At 39.6% G+C, this 16,719-nt stretch overlaps 2 protein-coding genes across 2 annotated transcripts; both read left to right on the forward strand.

The window, feature by feature from the left end:
* Positions 1–7,649: 7,649 nt before the first annotated feature.
* BDB00DRAFT_843682 (uncharacterized protein) lies at positions 7,650–7,960 on the forward strand (the record flags this gene model as incomplete). The annotated part of the gene is made up of 1 exon (XM_053124973.1): positions 7,650–7,960. Exon 1 carries the CDS (start codon positions 7,749–7,751, stop codon positions 7,956–7,958), a length of 210 nt encoding a protein of 69 aa, XP_052975542.1. The 5' UTR covers positions 7,650–7,748.
* A 6,707-nt stretch (positions 7,961–14,667) lies between these two features.
* BDB00DRAFT_884543 (uncharacterized protein) lies at positions 14,668–16,674 on the forward strand (the record flags this gene model as incomplete). The annotated part of the gene is made up of 4 exons (XM_053128337.1): positions 14,668–14,818; positions 14,917–15,586; positions 15,703–15,972; positions 16,071–16,674. 4 exons carry the CDS (start codon positions 14,668–14,670, stop codon positions 16,672–16,674), a joined length of 1,695 nt encoding a protein of 564 aa, XP_052975543.1.
* Positions 16,675–16,719: the final 45 nt, after the last annotated feature.

Genomic DNA, 16,719 nt, shown 5'->3' on the forward strand with positions numbered 1-16,719 from the left:
ATTCTTTATATAAAGTTTTTCCTAATCTATGAAATAAAGTAGTAACTGATTGTTCTTTATTATCTTCATATTTCATAATAAAGGGGATTAACAAACTTAAAATCAAGAACAGCATCAAGGATTTATCTATTTCTTTAAACATAAAAAGATATTTTTTGTTTCTAATATATTTTTCATTTTCAAAATACATTTTTAAGTCATCTTCTAACAACTTCGAGTTATTTAAGAATATTCTAAACCTAGGATTTGTACTTAAGAAATCCTTAGACTTACTCATTTTTTCTAGTTTTTTCAACTAAAAAAAATGTAATTTTTTCTTCTAGATTTAATTGTTTTTCTTTAAGAGATAAAGTATTGTTTGATAAAATTTTTTAATAGTAATATAACCACTAGAATTTTCATTTGTAAGAGAAAAATCTTTAAAATCATTAAAAGTTGAATTTAAAATATTATTTTCTGAAGGGTTTTTAATTATACATACCACTGAAGGTAATAAAGCTAAAAGTAAATTATCCGGAGTATTAATCTAGATATTACTAGTAATTAAACCATCAGGTGTTTTAATCCTAATGTAACTTGAAATAAGCTCTGTAAAAGAGTTTAAATCGCAGGTATTCGAAGGGAAAATAGGGCAATCGCTAAAAATATAGAATAAGTTTGTAAACATCATCTTTTTAAAGTAAGTAATTAGATAGCATCTAATTTTTAGTAATGATTTATTTAGTTTCAAGATTAATTATCTCTACTTACAGTACCGCCACAAGAAGGCATAAATCAAGGTAACGGGGGAGAATTTTATAAAATAATAATAATAAATATTGATATCATGGGAGATTATTTATCATTATTATAAAATTAAAAAAATAATAATCTTTTATATGAATCATCATCCCAGAATGATTCGTTTAAATAATAGCAAATAACTAAAATTCCAATATGACATAATAACATAATTATTAATAATACAAAATTATTCCAATCTCTTAATGAAATAACAAGGCAAACTAATTAATGTAATAAAGGTCCATTCTTAATAAATTCTCGTTCTTCAATTTTAATTAGTTTACTTAACATACCTATAATTAAAAAGAAACAACCAAGAATTCTAATAAATGTAAATAGACAAACACATGAAATTAAAATAGGAGTAGGATTTCCATCACTACCTCTAAAATATTCATTTAATAAATTAAATACATCTTGTGGATTTTCAATGAATTTTGAAATTAATTCTACAAAATTATTACTGTTTTCATTTGGAGAATTAATTTTGAAGTTTCCATCTGATAGAGGACTACTAGATCTTTCAATAGAGTGATAATACATTCTTTCACACATTTCTCTCATTTTTTTTCTTTCTTCATAGTTATAATTCATCATTTCACCTGTTCCATAAGTAGCAAAACCACCAATAGTACCAACAACACCTAAAAACAATCCATTTCTAGGATTTGTTTTTGCAATTTTAACTGCAGCAGTTATTGTTGTTCCAGAAATAATTCCTGCAGCAACTCCAGGAGAAGTAATTAGTTTATCATTATTAGAATTACTATTTGATGGATGATTATTTAACCCTACACCTCCATCTCTAAAATTAACATCAAAAGTATTTTTTGATGAAGGATTTGTATTAGATGAATTAAGGGCAGAACTTATATAAATTAATAAACCTAGTAATACTAAACCTAAAGAGCTTGTAAAAATGTTAGAAAGATTATCATTTAAGAAGTGAATAAATTCTATGAAATAAAGATGAATAGAATCAACTAGAATATTAGGAATTAGAAATACAGATGCAAATCTAAAATGATTTTTATCTGTAGAATAGTAATACTTATGTTTAATAAACTTAATAATAGATAGAATATTATTCTGTAATGAAGAATAATAAGTTTGTAATAATCTATTACATCCCTAAATAAGTATTTTAAACCAATAACTAGAAATAACCCAAACTAAATCGCAGGATACGAAGGGGGAATAGGGCGATCGCTAAAATTTTAAAAGACATTTTTGTAAACATTTTTTTCTAATAAATTAATAAAATTAGATAGCATTAATTAAATAATACTATTTTTTTAAAAAATAAAGACATTTATTTTCTCATTAAATAATGATACTTATAGAGTCCACCTCAAAAAGGTATGTCTGAATAAGATCCTATCTAGAAGGAAAGAAGTATGTTTGTTTTCTTTCCTTCTAAAGGAGGATATGTAAATAACTGTTTCGTGTTAAACCCATTACCCCCCAGTGGCGTATCGTCTTCGTAACATACTTACTGCCAACGGCTTCAACGCTGAGGGCGCACCCAACATTAGGACAGTAGCTGCTTAAATTCGACAGCTTAATATCGATCTTTCTGGTTTTGTACGGTCACCGCTGGATATCCATCCTGATACGTTTTTCATTCCTTTGCTTCTCCTTTTGTTCAACAACATATTGACTGCACCCTCCAACTGATTCTTACGGATGTCACATATTCTTGCTTTTGTGACGGTTACTACCTGTGCAATTATGTCATTTTCCACAAGATATTGCATAGATATGTCCCAGTTTTTCAGGCAATTCTTGGTGGTTCGAGTACAGAAAGTTTTGTCTTGTACTTCAATACAATGTTCAAGGTGCTGGAAATTAAGAAGAATGGCGTTGGTGAGCCATCCATCATGTGTGGAGAGCTGGGATTTTTTTATCGCTTTCAACAACACTTTTAAGTTTTGCTACTTTCATTGAAAATAATCGGTTAAAAGTATCCGAATAATGGGTGAAGTTATTCCAGTGGAACATCGAGACGTATTCTTAGAATATACCAGAGTCATGTACGAAACCACTGTGGAACGAATATTTGACATGGTTACTGATGATATGGAATGAGAAATCCCGCACACTACGAATCGGACGAAATGGTGCTACGACCCGGCGTTGCGAGCATAATTTTCCGATCCAAGACAACGATGCATGAAGAACTTATACGAATTGCTACAAGAACGACAAATGGCGTGGATTCCTTCCATTGCAACATTTATCGTTTTGTCCAACAAACCGAACCAATTTTTTCTGCGTTACCCCAACTTTTTAACTACTTGCGCAACGAAGAGAGTAATCCAGAACATGTTCTTGCTGGCAAGAACATACGTTATAAGATCTCCCCGCCGTCGTAAGTTTTATTTTAGGGAGGGTGCGTTGAATTTACCTTTAGTGATCGTCCTGCTTAAATCATTCTTTAAATTTGCCTACAGTACATAAAGCCTAATGATGGTTGTACCCCAGAGAAACCAAAACAATTGCCTAGTAAAAAGTCTCATTTCTAAAACCAACAAGCGCAGTTCAGAGAATCCTTCGACAGAAAATGATTCAAACAAGAGCAAGAAAAGGAAGTGACAATACCTCACTAGGTAAAAAAGAGCTAGTTGCTTGTGTGAAAGTGGATCCTGTAATTGAGGTCGTATGAAAAACATATAGATTCTTTGACCACACCTTAATCTGGGAAGGGTATCGAAAACAAATGACGATATTCGAAAAGAAGAAGCAGCCAACGCATGCGGAATCGAGGGATCAGCCAAAGCTTGCTTAGAAAGAGGAGCAGCAGCCAATGCTCGCGAAGAACGTGCCAAGAAGCAATCTGACAATCGATATCCCATCAAGAAGCAAAAGAAGCAGGAATATCAACCGAAGAAATTCACAATGAACAATTTGAAGTACGTAAATTACAAGGAATGTATAATAGATCCTAACATATATGGCGTGTATACTTGTTATTGTATATAGCGATCAGCCCGTTCATTTGACTTCACAAAATGATTATCCAATCACTATTGTCCCCAACGCCGATTACTAGCCTTTTGCAAATATTATTAAGAGTGATTATGCCGTATATTCCTGAGCCTGCTAGAATCGGCAACGATGGAAGAGCACGGTCACTCTCAAGACTTTGGAGTGCGTCGAAACATAAGGACTTTACCGGGCCTGTCTTGCCGTTCCGCCAATTTGCATGGAATCACGGTGCATCCTTTGGTATTTGCGAAAGTGACCATTTGGAGATCTATCAGATATGCTACAACGTTTCCTTAGGGATAACGCTATTTTATTCGCATCTACGATTCACGACATGGCTCAAGGCTAACAAAATATATACACCCACCGATAATAGCGCAAAAATGTGGATTCGGGAGGCCTGTGTTGATGCAGAATAGACCCGCAAGTGCTCATCTCTCCTCCACCTGACTGACAAAGTGTATTAGGAAGATGACCTTGAGTACTACCGCACAACTGGCTTTAGCGAACTGCTGTAGCAAAAGGCTATAAACGCCAAGGTCGAAAGCAAAACCTCTTCCTTCGTAACATTGTCAGTACATCGTCGCTCATGATTGGCAATTAGGCGAAGATAACGGTGACCAGATAGAGATCGGCAAAGTACAATACCAGCTATGTGGTAGAATCTATAGCACACATTCTACTGGCGTTCACTACAAGTCAGCTCACAGAGCGACTGATAGCAACATCTACGAATTTGACAACATGCGACGTGTCGCTAAAAAGTTCAAAAGAATCGATGGAAAGGTACCATTCACTCACTCTGTGTACTACCGCAAACTGACTCCAGTCAGTGCTCTTGTAACAGTGTCGGCCCAGATACTTACAATCGGGAACGTGAATGGGTAGACAGTGTGGATCAATGAATAAGGTGAGACTCGGATATATCAAAGGATAAAACGATGGGGATCCATATCACTCAGGATCCCGTCTTTATATATACGTCGAGTAATAGGGGGCTAGCTATCGTCTAAGTATTGATCTACATCATAACTTCTATCTAGAATATCCACGCCTATTACTCCATATTCAACCATGCGTTGTCGATTGTCAACCATCCAGGTTGGATATCGTCGTAACGGTATGCACCGTTACAGCTCTCGTCGATACTCCATATAGCAGTAAACAAGAAGAAGAAGAAGACACTGATCGGTAATGAGTTTAATCTCTATAACAGACAGTGAAGCGTCAAAGTGATACTAACTAGCTATTATATTTTTATTAGGACTCTCAACGACTCTGTAGTCTTAGAGCTCCTCCGAAAAGTGAATCAACTACTTTGACTTTCCCTCTTCCCTCTGTATAATACTTCTCTTTCTTCTTTGCTCTTAAATATATACAAATCCTACTTTCTTGCTCTCCGGTTAAGTTAAATTATGTACAAGGTGCTATATGCTAACAACCAATGTAAAACTTGCTTAAGAAAGTGGATCATTTATTAGTTGAACCACGATGATGTGATAGTTGCGACAGTTATACAGAGTCAAAGTAGAGGCTACATCAATTTTAGCTATTTGTATGATCTACTGAAACGAGGCACAGAAAAGATTGGTATGTAAAATCCTAAATAGGAAGTACGTAGTACAAATATTCAGCGTCAGTACCAGTTTACGTATTTGAGTGGCGAAGTACGCACGGGTTGCTTGCTAACTTTGGTGGAACAGTCACGCACTGTCTTGCAATAGTAAGCTGGAGTGTTCGCTACGATAAAGAATGAGCAACAGACTGTTAGATGTACCAGTAATCTCTTCAAAGTTGTTTTAGCCTATTAGAATTTCTTTTTAGCTTGCACTGGTTGCTATGATATTAAGCATCTTAGATGTTTACGTAAAAGAAAGATTACGGTTTGAATCAGTGACTCTTAACATAACTGTAGTTTTACCTTTTTTTTTTAGTTCTGATTACTTCTCCAAAATCTTGGAGCTTGGAGGAGCGCCCGAGTAAATCAAGATGATATCTGAGAGTTGTCTGGTATAATGCCAGGGTTTTCTCATGCGTCCCTCTCTTGGTTTGCGTCGTATGTTTGTGTCTTTGCTATATAAGGTATATAAAGGAGGGTAAATCCAAGTCATCGGCTTGGAGGAGCGCCCGAGTAAATCAAGATGATATCTGAGAGTTGTCTGGTATAATGCCAGGGTTTTCTCATGCGTCCCTCTCTTGGTTTGCGTTGTATGTTTGTGTCTTTGCTGTATAAGGTATAAAAAGGAGGGTAGAATCCAAGCCGATGACTTGGAGGAGCGCCCGAGTAAATCAAGATGATATCTGAGAGTTGTCTGGTATAATGCCAGGGTTTTCTCATGCGTCCCTCTCTTGGTTTGCGTCGTATGTTTGTGTCTTTGCTATATAAGGTTTATAAAGGAGGGTAGAATCCAGGCCGATGACTTGGAGGAGCGCCCGAGTAAATCAAGATGATATCTGAGAGTTGTCTGGAATAATGCCAGGGTTTTCTCATGCGTCCCTCTCTTGGTTTGCGTTTTCTTTACGTAGTTGCACGGATGTAGCGTACTGGGTAACAACTTCAATTGCTGAATGTTTCGTTTCGAGCGTGCCTAGCAACGACAAGAAAATGCTCGGCCATCAATGTGCTACGAAAAGAATGGAGCAAGGTAAGTCATTGATCGGTCACTTGTTTGTCGCAGAAGAAGGAAGCAAAAGGTACAAGAGCAGTTTGATAACGGTTCTTCCATGTTTGATCAGGCGGACGACCTTTGCCTCCCCTAGTATTCTTTCTTTTTTTGCAACCCTTCTCCTTGCTTTTTTCGCCTTTTCTTTACAGTTGCTACTTACGAACGGATATCTGTTTTTTTTGTACACAGAGTAAATTTGGGCCCGATGATGAAGTTAGTATTCTTTGTTATGTCCATAGGTCATTGCTCTGGCGATCACAGGCTTACATACAGCTGGATTGGCTAGTCGGGGTTTCCACGATAGGTAGGGGCGTAGTATACGGCGTAGTGAGAAACGCAATGAGGAGCGTATAAACTGACAAATGTCAAAGGTGTATCCAGGAATCAACCGGTTGCGACAACGGCACTACATGATCGACGCCTTTGCCTCTGAAGTACTATCACAGCCTCCTCAAAGCTTTCCATCCGGATTGTTACTTACCTGCAGGCATGACGAGGAACTTTGGAGTGCACTGGGGAAAACTGTTTTAGTATTACTGCAAGCCACCACTACAGGCTCAACTACAATGGCAAGGATGGTGTGCCGCCTGTTCGTGACGCACCTCGAAAACGGACGTTACTTCCCCAAGTGTGCGCGCCGGCTAGGACTACATCACCTTCATTCATTCTCTTATTAAAATACATTATAATATACTGTTACGGTGAATTTGGGGTATTCCAGGTAGTTGCGTAACGGTTTATGTGTATGTTTGTAGTGAGCACCAGTAATAATATCGTTTATTACAGACGGGTTGTGAAGTGATATGAGTGTAAAATAAGGTAAAGATGTGTATGGGTTATGTCCAAGGTTGTAAATAGTAGGGAGCTGTTGTCTTGATTAAGCTCAGTGAGTAGAAATGAGGATCAGGGATGTTACGTCTGTCCAAAATGAATGAGGAATAAGGATCAGGAATGTTACGTCTGTCCAAGTAAATGAGAAATAAGAGCAGGAATGTTACGTCTGGTCTTAATAGAAGAGTTTATTTAGCTTCAGTTATGAGCAATAAACAGTATGTAAGATAAAACAAGCCGTGTTTAGGTCTTGAGTGATTGAAAACAACACTTGAAAAGTTAAGTCAAAAGTGGGAGGTAGAAATTCAATGTCTTTATTCAAATAAAAATGATGGGGTATTTATATCTTTCTGGTTATTTAATAATGTCTAAGATAATTCATGCTGCGGTTGCTGCGGTTGCTGCGCAACGCCAATGCTGCGGTAACTTGCTGTTACTGCGGATGCTGCGGTAGTTGTTGTTACTGCGGATGCTGCGGTAATGCTCTTATTCAACAAGCTGTTCATCGTATCTTTACAAGGTAAAGGGCTCGTTCTATTTATAGTTGTTCCTTTTGATAATTTGGGGGTGCAAGAGAGTTGTAGAGTTGCTGCGGTTGCTGCGGTAGTTACGTATTGTATTCTGATTGCCGCTTGGTGTGTGGTTCTTTTGTATGTTTGGTTTATTTGTTATGGGTGGTTCTCAGGGTAACAATACATCTACATTCTCGAAGTTGAACTATTTTTCTGCTGTTCCTCTATAAACCTTGTAGTCGAAATATTGCTTTTCTTACTTGAGCACTTTCTTTCAATTTTGAGCTTTCGATAACCTAGTGGTTGCTCCGTGTGGATTTGCCTCCCCGGCCTCTGCTTGCAGTCGGTGCTCAGTGGTTGAGAACAGGTCGACGTTTGTACCCGTAAACACGTTAAATATACTTTTTAAAAAAATAATGTGGCCAGTGCATAAGGAAAACCTAAACTTGTGGGGAGTTTTTTGTGTGGATTTCTTGGTTTTGTGTGCCTCGCCACAATTTTTGTAATTGTGTGGTCCACAGCACAACCATTTTTTTTTTCGTGGAAGCTTTTTAGATGTATTATCGCCTTGCTGACGACTTGGTCGTTTGTTATGTAATTGTAAGACTTACTGATCTAGGACAACCTGTACTCAAACCATACTCATTTAAAGGATGATGGCTAATCCATACACCACACTTTTTGAGGTTTCATCTAACAACATCTCGAACAAAAACAAAGAAAAAGCACTGGCCAAGACACACGCACCCTCATCACGCATCTTGTTTATGCTCCCTTTTTAAATACACAAAGATGTCTACACTAAGCTAATAATGAAGCATCTTCTTCCCCACTCATTAGAGCTTCACCCCATGAACAGAAAAAATAGACGGTATACCTAACTATTATACATATATGTATCTTTCACAATAGAAATAAATAATGTGAATAGACGAGAAGATTGGTATAAAGGGTTGATAAGTCGGATGATAATGATTGACGATATTGATGTCGGGGGATTCACAATGTGATCACTGAGGTTGGGAATGATCACTTGGTAGAGGTCGAGAAATGTTCATGACACAAGCGTGCCTCTTTCATAATTTTATATAAAACATTCAAGACAAAAAGCAGTGTAAATGTTCATAAAGACATGTAATGATGCAATAGTGGAGGTACTTTATAAGATTGATACAGTGTTCCACTGTTAAGATCACCCTCAGATATTTAAATGTAACCCTCAGGTGTGTCAACCCTTTTTATGGGACCTTTGCGTTTAGACTTTATTGGAACCCCGTCCTCACCCTTCAACCCTCATTTATAGCTTCAATCTTCCTAAGACCCCTTTTGAGGTTGATCTAAACGGGGGGGGGGACCACTGTAAACATTTTAAAGGCAGGATTAGAGCTTGAGCTGCCTTGCAAAATACTCGCAACCTTTGAATTTAAAGGATGGGCTGAAGCAATTTCTCCAGTGATGATAAGCCCAGGCAATCTGGACGGTAGCAGTTCCTCCTGTGCCGTGCGGTAACTTATACATGTTGCCTTTTTTTCCAGCGCATTGGTGATCATAATGGGGCGGGTGGGACAATTCATTGGAGGGAGGGATCCATCATAAAGTTATTTGTAAATTTGGCTCATTCGGTGCTTCTCGTCAAGTGGCGGATGCTATGATGGCTGATTATCATCTACGCCATAACATTGATGTAAGTAGTAGATTATCTTTTGTGATGGTATCTGTGTCATCTCACCTTAGCTATGATGTTACCCATTAGGTTGGATCTGTATAATCGCTACAGAAAGGTGTATAAAGGCCATCATGAGCCATGGCTGCCTCAACATATCAATGATTTACGTGCATTTTTCGGTCTTCGTTTTACGTAAACCAGGTGTTCACGCGCATGCTACAACCCATGTTGTATTCTTTGGTGAAAAAATCGGTATTTCTCCTCTTCCAATCAATCTGGTACTACAAGGGATACAGCTCAAAGTGCTTCATCATCGGATTTAGCCACGTTAATTGTCCTGAGAGAATTTACACTACAACAAGCCGGCAACCAGGAGACACAGCATAACTTTACCTCTTTAATAATAACCATGTTGAGATAAAGCAGTCTGCGTGCCTGGTCGATTGTCGGCAACGGCGTATCCGTCACCAAGGACACGAATTGCTTCTTCTCGAGAACGTTGCTATATATTTCACTAGTATATGTTAAGACAAACATAAACAGAGAAGAAAATTCTTTCGGTTACTACACATATAAACGTGATCATGAGTATCGTTGTAATTAGTCACACTAACTGGTATCACTGCCCAGTAGTAGATAGCGAAGCAAACAGCCAAAGTAGCTGTCTCATGTAGCGCCTCAAAGAAACCGAAAAGTTGCAATGCACTAGAATGATCTCAACATTATGCAATCTTCTAAATGATAAAACGGGTATGGTAATTTCTTCATCTGATAAACGGCCTTCACCATCATTCTCTGCTTTGTTGCATAGTTTGAATTACCGTCGCTGTTGCTGTGTTAAATTTCTGATATACTATAGCCCGGCAATCGAACTCATCGTGTTTCAGAATAATAAATCGACGCTCGATGGCCGGAAACAGTAGAAACGGTGCCTTCAAGTGAACGGATAATATTATTGTATCGTGTGATCATTCACTATTATGATTATCCAATGAATACAAGCGGAACCCAGCGGCGGACCAGCTCAAAGCATCCAACGTTCATCTTTTGGCAAAGGTCATGTCCGTCGATTATTTCCTCAGCTTCCTCCTCAATGCAGTCGAGCGTTACCCGACCATTTACCTCTAATGGTATTGTCCGTAGGAATGCAGAATTTAACCCCGTGGATGAGCCAAGATGTATTCATTATCATCTATCAGGCATGTAAATCAGTACACGCTATGTCTCTTATAGTCTTGGTGCATAGATCATCAGCACCGCGCTTCTCCTTCCATTGCTCGTCGTTCGTAAAAAGAACATTAGATCCAATCACAAAGAGAGCTGCCAATGTACACCTCTAATTACATAAGGCTCTGCCTTGAGAAAACATCCTTATAGTGCAATATACTTTTATCTGTACTGTACCACAAGTATGAGATTTGTGTTATATACCTCGAATTGAAATAGCGCATGATATAGAAATGAAAAGATATCATTGGAACTTGTCGTCAAAAGAGTTTTGGCAGCTTCAGGATGTTTGATGTGTACTGTCTAATGAAGCTTTATATCAAATCGTTACATAGACACATATAGAGGAAAACTACTTATTAGTATGCAAAAGAAGCCTCGGTAATAAGCATCGACACACTTGCTGTACTTGCAGATGTGATAAATAGACTATGGTTGTTGTTGGAAGTTCATCAGAGAGAAAATTCTAGCGTCTACGACTGAATGGTGCAGCGACAATACCATGGACACATGTGTAGAAAACGCTCTATAGTATATATGTGGAGCAAAGCACACTGTATGGTTTGATTCGTACGGCCAACGGAGGCAGCAGCAAGTACATAAGTTGCTTCTCGTCATTGCTAATCTTGGTCACACTTCTTCTAGAGGAATCCGTCTCGAAGAATCGGATTCAAAGAGCAAAGAGAAATTACTTGTAATTCAGCGAGAGTCTTCTCCATAATTGTAGTGGATATGTGATCCAAAATCGCAGGAATTTAGTCTCTCTCGCCTTATTGTAAGACTTGTCAACGAAATAGTTTAAAATACTTGGCTGTATCATATTTGAAGACTAGGTGACATGTGCCATTGTTAACGAAATAGAAGGGTAATAATCATTACTGAATTTTCAAATTCAAAGCTCTTGCTATGTAGTTGTTACAGTAGTTAGTGCATCGATTCTATCCTAACGCATATCTTTCGTTTCGATCAAAATTAGCTTATTTTTTGTTGGATATCGTGCTCTAGCTAAACGCGTTTATCAAACCTTTGTAGTCGTTCTCTCAGTTTGCTCAGTAAAACATCACTTCGCTGTTGCGATTCTCGACCGCAGTAGTAGCATTTGATGTTTAGTAGTATTGGGCACTAGTGTTACATAGCTTCAGATACCTACTGTTAGCAAGCGTACGGCTCCATACGGGTTAAAAGCTTGCTTGGCAAAACGAGACAACGATGATAAATGTTCTTTACATAGTGTACTTACCCGAATAAGAATGTACCACTAAGGGGACGGTCATGGTATTATTTAAGATCACTTGGTGTTCTGATGCGAAACAAAGTTAACTATCAGCGAATATGGGTGGATGACCATTCCTCAATCATCTTACCTTGCGGCACAGTTTGAAGAATGTTTACAGTGTATTAAATAGCAATGCCTGAGGCTAAGACTGCGCAGTATTCTTTTCTTCCGCGGGGGCGGGGATAGAGTTTTTCCGTTCGCCTTGATTGTTTTTTTTTTGTGGAAAGAATGAGGGCTTATGTATGACTGATCATCTCTTTTGCTTTTAAAGTAGTACAGTAATATACATTACGCGTTTCTCGCCGGAGGGCCCATACAGAAGACTCATGCATTTATTTGGGGGTCAGTTCAGATAGCAGCATAAATATTCATTTATCCAAAGTGATAACAAAACCACACTGGTTTTCGTTTATACCTCTTACCCTTCCAGGATAATAAGTTTACTATAAACTCTGTGTTTGTAACTTAGTACAAAGTGTAGTATAAGGACACGGGTCGATAAGATCGGTATTTCTTAAAACCGAATCCTTCGTGGGACTTGCTCTTCTCACAAATGACATAGTGCACGCCTGATGGTCCGCGCCCATCCCCTTTTCATTGTACAATGTCTTCCCGCCAAGTTCTACTTATATACAAAGAGAACATATTGTCGTCGGTATTCTAGTATTAACAAATAGTGATATACTGCGGAATACTGTATGTTTACCAGGTGCGGTCCATCCATATTTATGGTTATGGCGGTGAAGCGGAGAAAAACTTGCTGGTGGGAGGGAAGCGGCCCTGATGGTGCGGTAGCAGACACCTGGTACACCCGAATTCTCGCTCAAGCGGCACATCTCTTTACCGAGTTGAAGAGTTCCATCGCATTAATCAGGTATACTTGTAAATAAAGTTATAGGCACGATGCACATACTGTACGAGCTGGATAATGATTAATTAAGCGCGTTTGCTCATCGTCATCATCATCATCATCCATGAACACTATGTATCGTCATCATTGCTACCCATGCGCATGTACCGTACATTAACGGGCCTTCTTCTTCTTCTTATCAGTTCCAAAACAATCTAAAATGGTAAATCTAAACATTACGCTAGTTTTGTTTCCAATTAGTAAACATGGATGTTGTCAGAACCGCAAATGAGGACTTTTTAGTTTACGGGAGTGTTACATTTGCTTTTTAAGTTAAGCATCCAGATCTACAGAAGCCCATAGAATTTTTTTGGCTGTTTTAAAAAGAAGAACAGCGGTTCTGAATTTTGCCTCCGTAAGAGCTGCGATTATTATACGGTTATACGCAAAATGTTTATTCTTCCGAATGCGTCACTTCCTGCCTTTACACACACACACACGCCCTTACAACTTGAGTTTCAACAGCAATATCACACTTTCTTAGTCCATCGTCAAGAAGAAGCAGGCTGGACATGGGCCAGCGAACCTTTAAGTATGGGCGTAGGAAGTTGGTGTCACCCTTCACAAACGGGCAGATTGTATGGCCGATGCAAGCTCTTCAATCGGCTAATCTTGCGCCGAAGGAAAAAGTTTTTCTGCTGGCGATGAAGAGGTACACAACACAAAAACAATGTAAACAATCACAAGCAGAACATGACCGCCATTAGTATCATGAAGTTGACCTTTTTCAATTCTTCCCATTCAAATAAATTAAGCCAGCCTAGGATTTTTCAAATTAAACAACTTTGGAATTGGGGGGTGCAGTACATAATTCATGCACAATGCGACCGCCTATAGTATGCTTATAAGCACCTGTCACATGAATTATACCTGCAGCGGCTTCTGGACTTTTTTTTTCATTTTACAAAATTCTTGTTGACCCTTCAAAATAAAAAAAGTGTAACGTCATAAGGTCGTACAGCGAAACACGAGAGAAACAAAAGGCGTCTCTTTGTTCTTTGCTGTATAATCTGTAATTAGGCAGATGATTACCTTGGTAACCAAACTACTTATCCTAGCAACACATTGAAAAGACTTCTTGGGTCCAGCCGTCGCTGAATTAAAAGACCTAAACAGATTTGTTTTTCAATCGGCATCCATCGGGTCGGAACCATGAAAGAATTTTTAAGAAACACTTCGCTAGACTTCTGTTTTATTGTTGCCGCTCTCTTGTGTAACAGTGGATCTTCTTCGGCATACCCGGCGCACAGGTTTCCCCGTGAGCTTGCAAGGTCGATGTTTATCCGCCCGTACTACTACGACACGCCACTTTTTTGTCATTAATCTAGCAATTGTCGACTGCGGCAAGCTACGGCCAAGGCGCCGGGAACTGGACCACGCACGTACAACAACAATTCCATTCCTGCTTCATCGTCATCAAAGTGACGTGTCGCGTAGAAGAGAAGGGATGGGTTTTGAGCTGTCATGATTGTATAGGAATTGAACTGAAGCGAAAGAAGAACAGGAGGCGATGTCGGAAAAATATCAGAGACCTCATCAAAACCAAGGGTTGAGTAAGCAATTATCTCTGTGCCAGCTGAAACAACATTAAAAAAAGTTTACGCGACGTCTCTTTACTTTTTTAGTTCTTCTTTCTTCTTTTTTTTTCTCTTCTTCCTGTTTTTATTATTGTCACTGTTCTTCATCTTCTTCCTCACCTCATACTCATGGCCCAGTTAACACTGTCATCGCCACTACTCCCAATTGCCAGCATACTGCTGGCACTTGCTGCCGCACTCGCATCCGCCGAAGAACAGCACACACACAGCATGGGCGGCATGGAGGAAGACCCACCGATGCCTGCCTTCAACGCCACGGGTGACGAACCTATGTCTTATGCCTTATTCCCTGAAAACAAGGGGTATCTCTACACGCACGTCGTATTCATGGTGATTGCTTTCTGGGTCTTGATGCCATTAGGTACAGTGCTTGAGTCATCGTCGCATGGATATTTGACATGTCGAACCCTTATCTAACATTTACTATTATACACGTTTCGCATACATGTATAACAATAGGCATAATGTTTGGCATTGGCCGGTCCTCTTTACATGTACCAGTCCAAATCCTAACCTTCATTGTTGCGTTGTTTGGTTACTTTTTCGGCAAGCTGTATGGCCACTCTGTACCTCACCTTTACGCTGGCAATGTCCATCACTCGATGGGCTGGATTATCTTCTTACTGATGATTGCCCAGTTATCAGTCGGTGTTGTGCGCAAGATTGCCAATGCTGTGGGTCGGTCTCAACAAGATGCAGCTGCCCACTATGACCGCTTAGAGAGCGTTCACCTGGTCAATCGCTCAGCATCATCATCATCATCTGATCACCACAGCGAGCATTCTGAAGAAACGTTGCATAACAACAGCCACAGCAGCGACGGCGACGGTTTCCGCTACGATAAGGAGGAAGAGGACGAGGACAATATCGCCATGTCGCCTATCGACCTTGAGGAAGAAGACCCTGTCATGATGCGTCACAATGAGAAGCCATCCTTGATCAACCGCTTGTTTGACAAGCTGCTGCCCTATATCCCCAACATCGTGAAAAAGGTCTTTGTTGCCACCGCCTACAATCCCTTCACCAACGTCGTCTGCCGCTACTGGCACACCATTGTGGGTCGCGTCTTTGTCATTCTCATCTTTACTCAAACACTGAGCGGTCTTGTCGTATATCATGGTGTCTGCAGGTAAAATATATCAAAATCTCAGCCGGGGGGGGGGCAAAGGGTTTGTTGATGATGATAGATTAGCGGCAAGAAAATATTTAACCGTCAAATTTCATAAATCTTTTTCCGAACTATAGATCCTGGACTGTGCTCGGCTGTATTGCTCATCTTATCAAGGGAGGCATCTTTTTCTTCTATGGCATCCTGACATTCGCACGTTATCTTGGCGCATTCGCTGAACAAGGCTGGGCATGGAACCGAGTGGACGGCGGTGCCAAGTTCAGTTTTGAAATGATTGAATCCTTCCTTATCTTCATTTATGGTATCACGAATACCTGGATGGAGCACTTTGGTCAGAACCCCGAATGGACCCACAAGGACTTGGAGCATGCAAGCTTAGCGTTCATGTAAGTTTTTCTCTAATATGTTTGCTAACTGTTTCCAGGCAGACATGTTTTTAGATGTGATGCTGACTCTTCTTTTTCTTGGATGTTTGATTTGTTAGGTGGTGGTGGTGCGGTCTTTTGGGCATCATTGTCGAAAGTCGTGCATTGCGTCGTCTGTTGGAACGTAACATCTTAAACACACCACTCGACGTCCCTCGTCACGAACCCCAACAATCCTACTCGATGAACCCCTTCCCTGGCCTGATTGTCTTGTTCACTGGTATTTCCATGGGTAACCATCACCAGGACACCATCTATTCGACCAACATTCACTACTTCTGGGGCATGTTGCTTGCCTTGGCTGCCATGTGCCGCTTCTTGACCTACATCACATTGTACCGCGCTCCTCCCATGTCCAACCAGCCCACGCGTCCTCCAAGTGAAGCCATTGGCGCCTTCTTGCTGATTGCCGGCTCCATCTTGTTCATGGCATCCAACTCGGGCACTCTCACCTGGCTGCGTCGGAACAACGTCGACATGATGTTCATGATGAACGTCTGTGTTGCATTGAGCTCAATGACGCTATGCTATGTCTTCTTCATGTTTGCCATGAAGGCATGGTCCATGAAGCGCGAGCAAAAGAAGAAGGCCAAGTTGCATCGAAACTTTGGCTTACCCGACCATCATCATCATGATAATCATCATCATCAAGCTCATGCTTAAACTACATACTTTTTTATTCTTTCCATCCTATACACTACTTTACTA

Source organism: Zychaea mexicana (genome assembly GCF_025766255.1).
Source record: "Zychaea mexicana strain RSA 1403 chromosome Unknown BDB00scaffold_90, whole genome shotgun sequence".
In the NCBI taxonomy this organism is placed as follows: domain Eukaryota; kingdom Fungi; phylum Mucoromycota; class Mucoromycetes; order Mucorales; family Lichtheimiaceae; genus Zychaea; species Zychaea mexicana.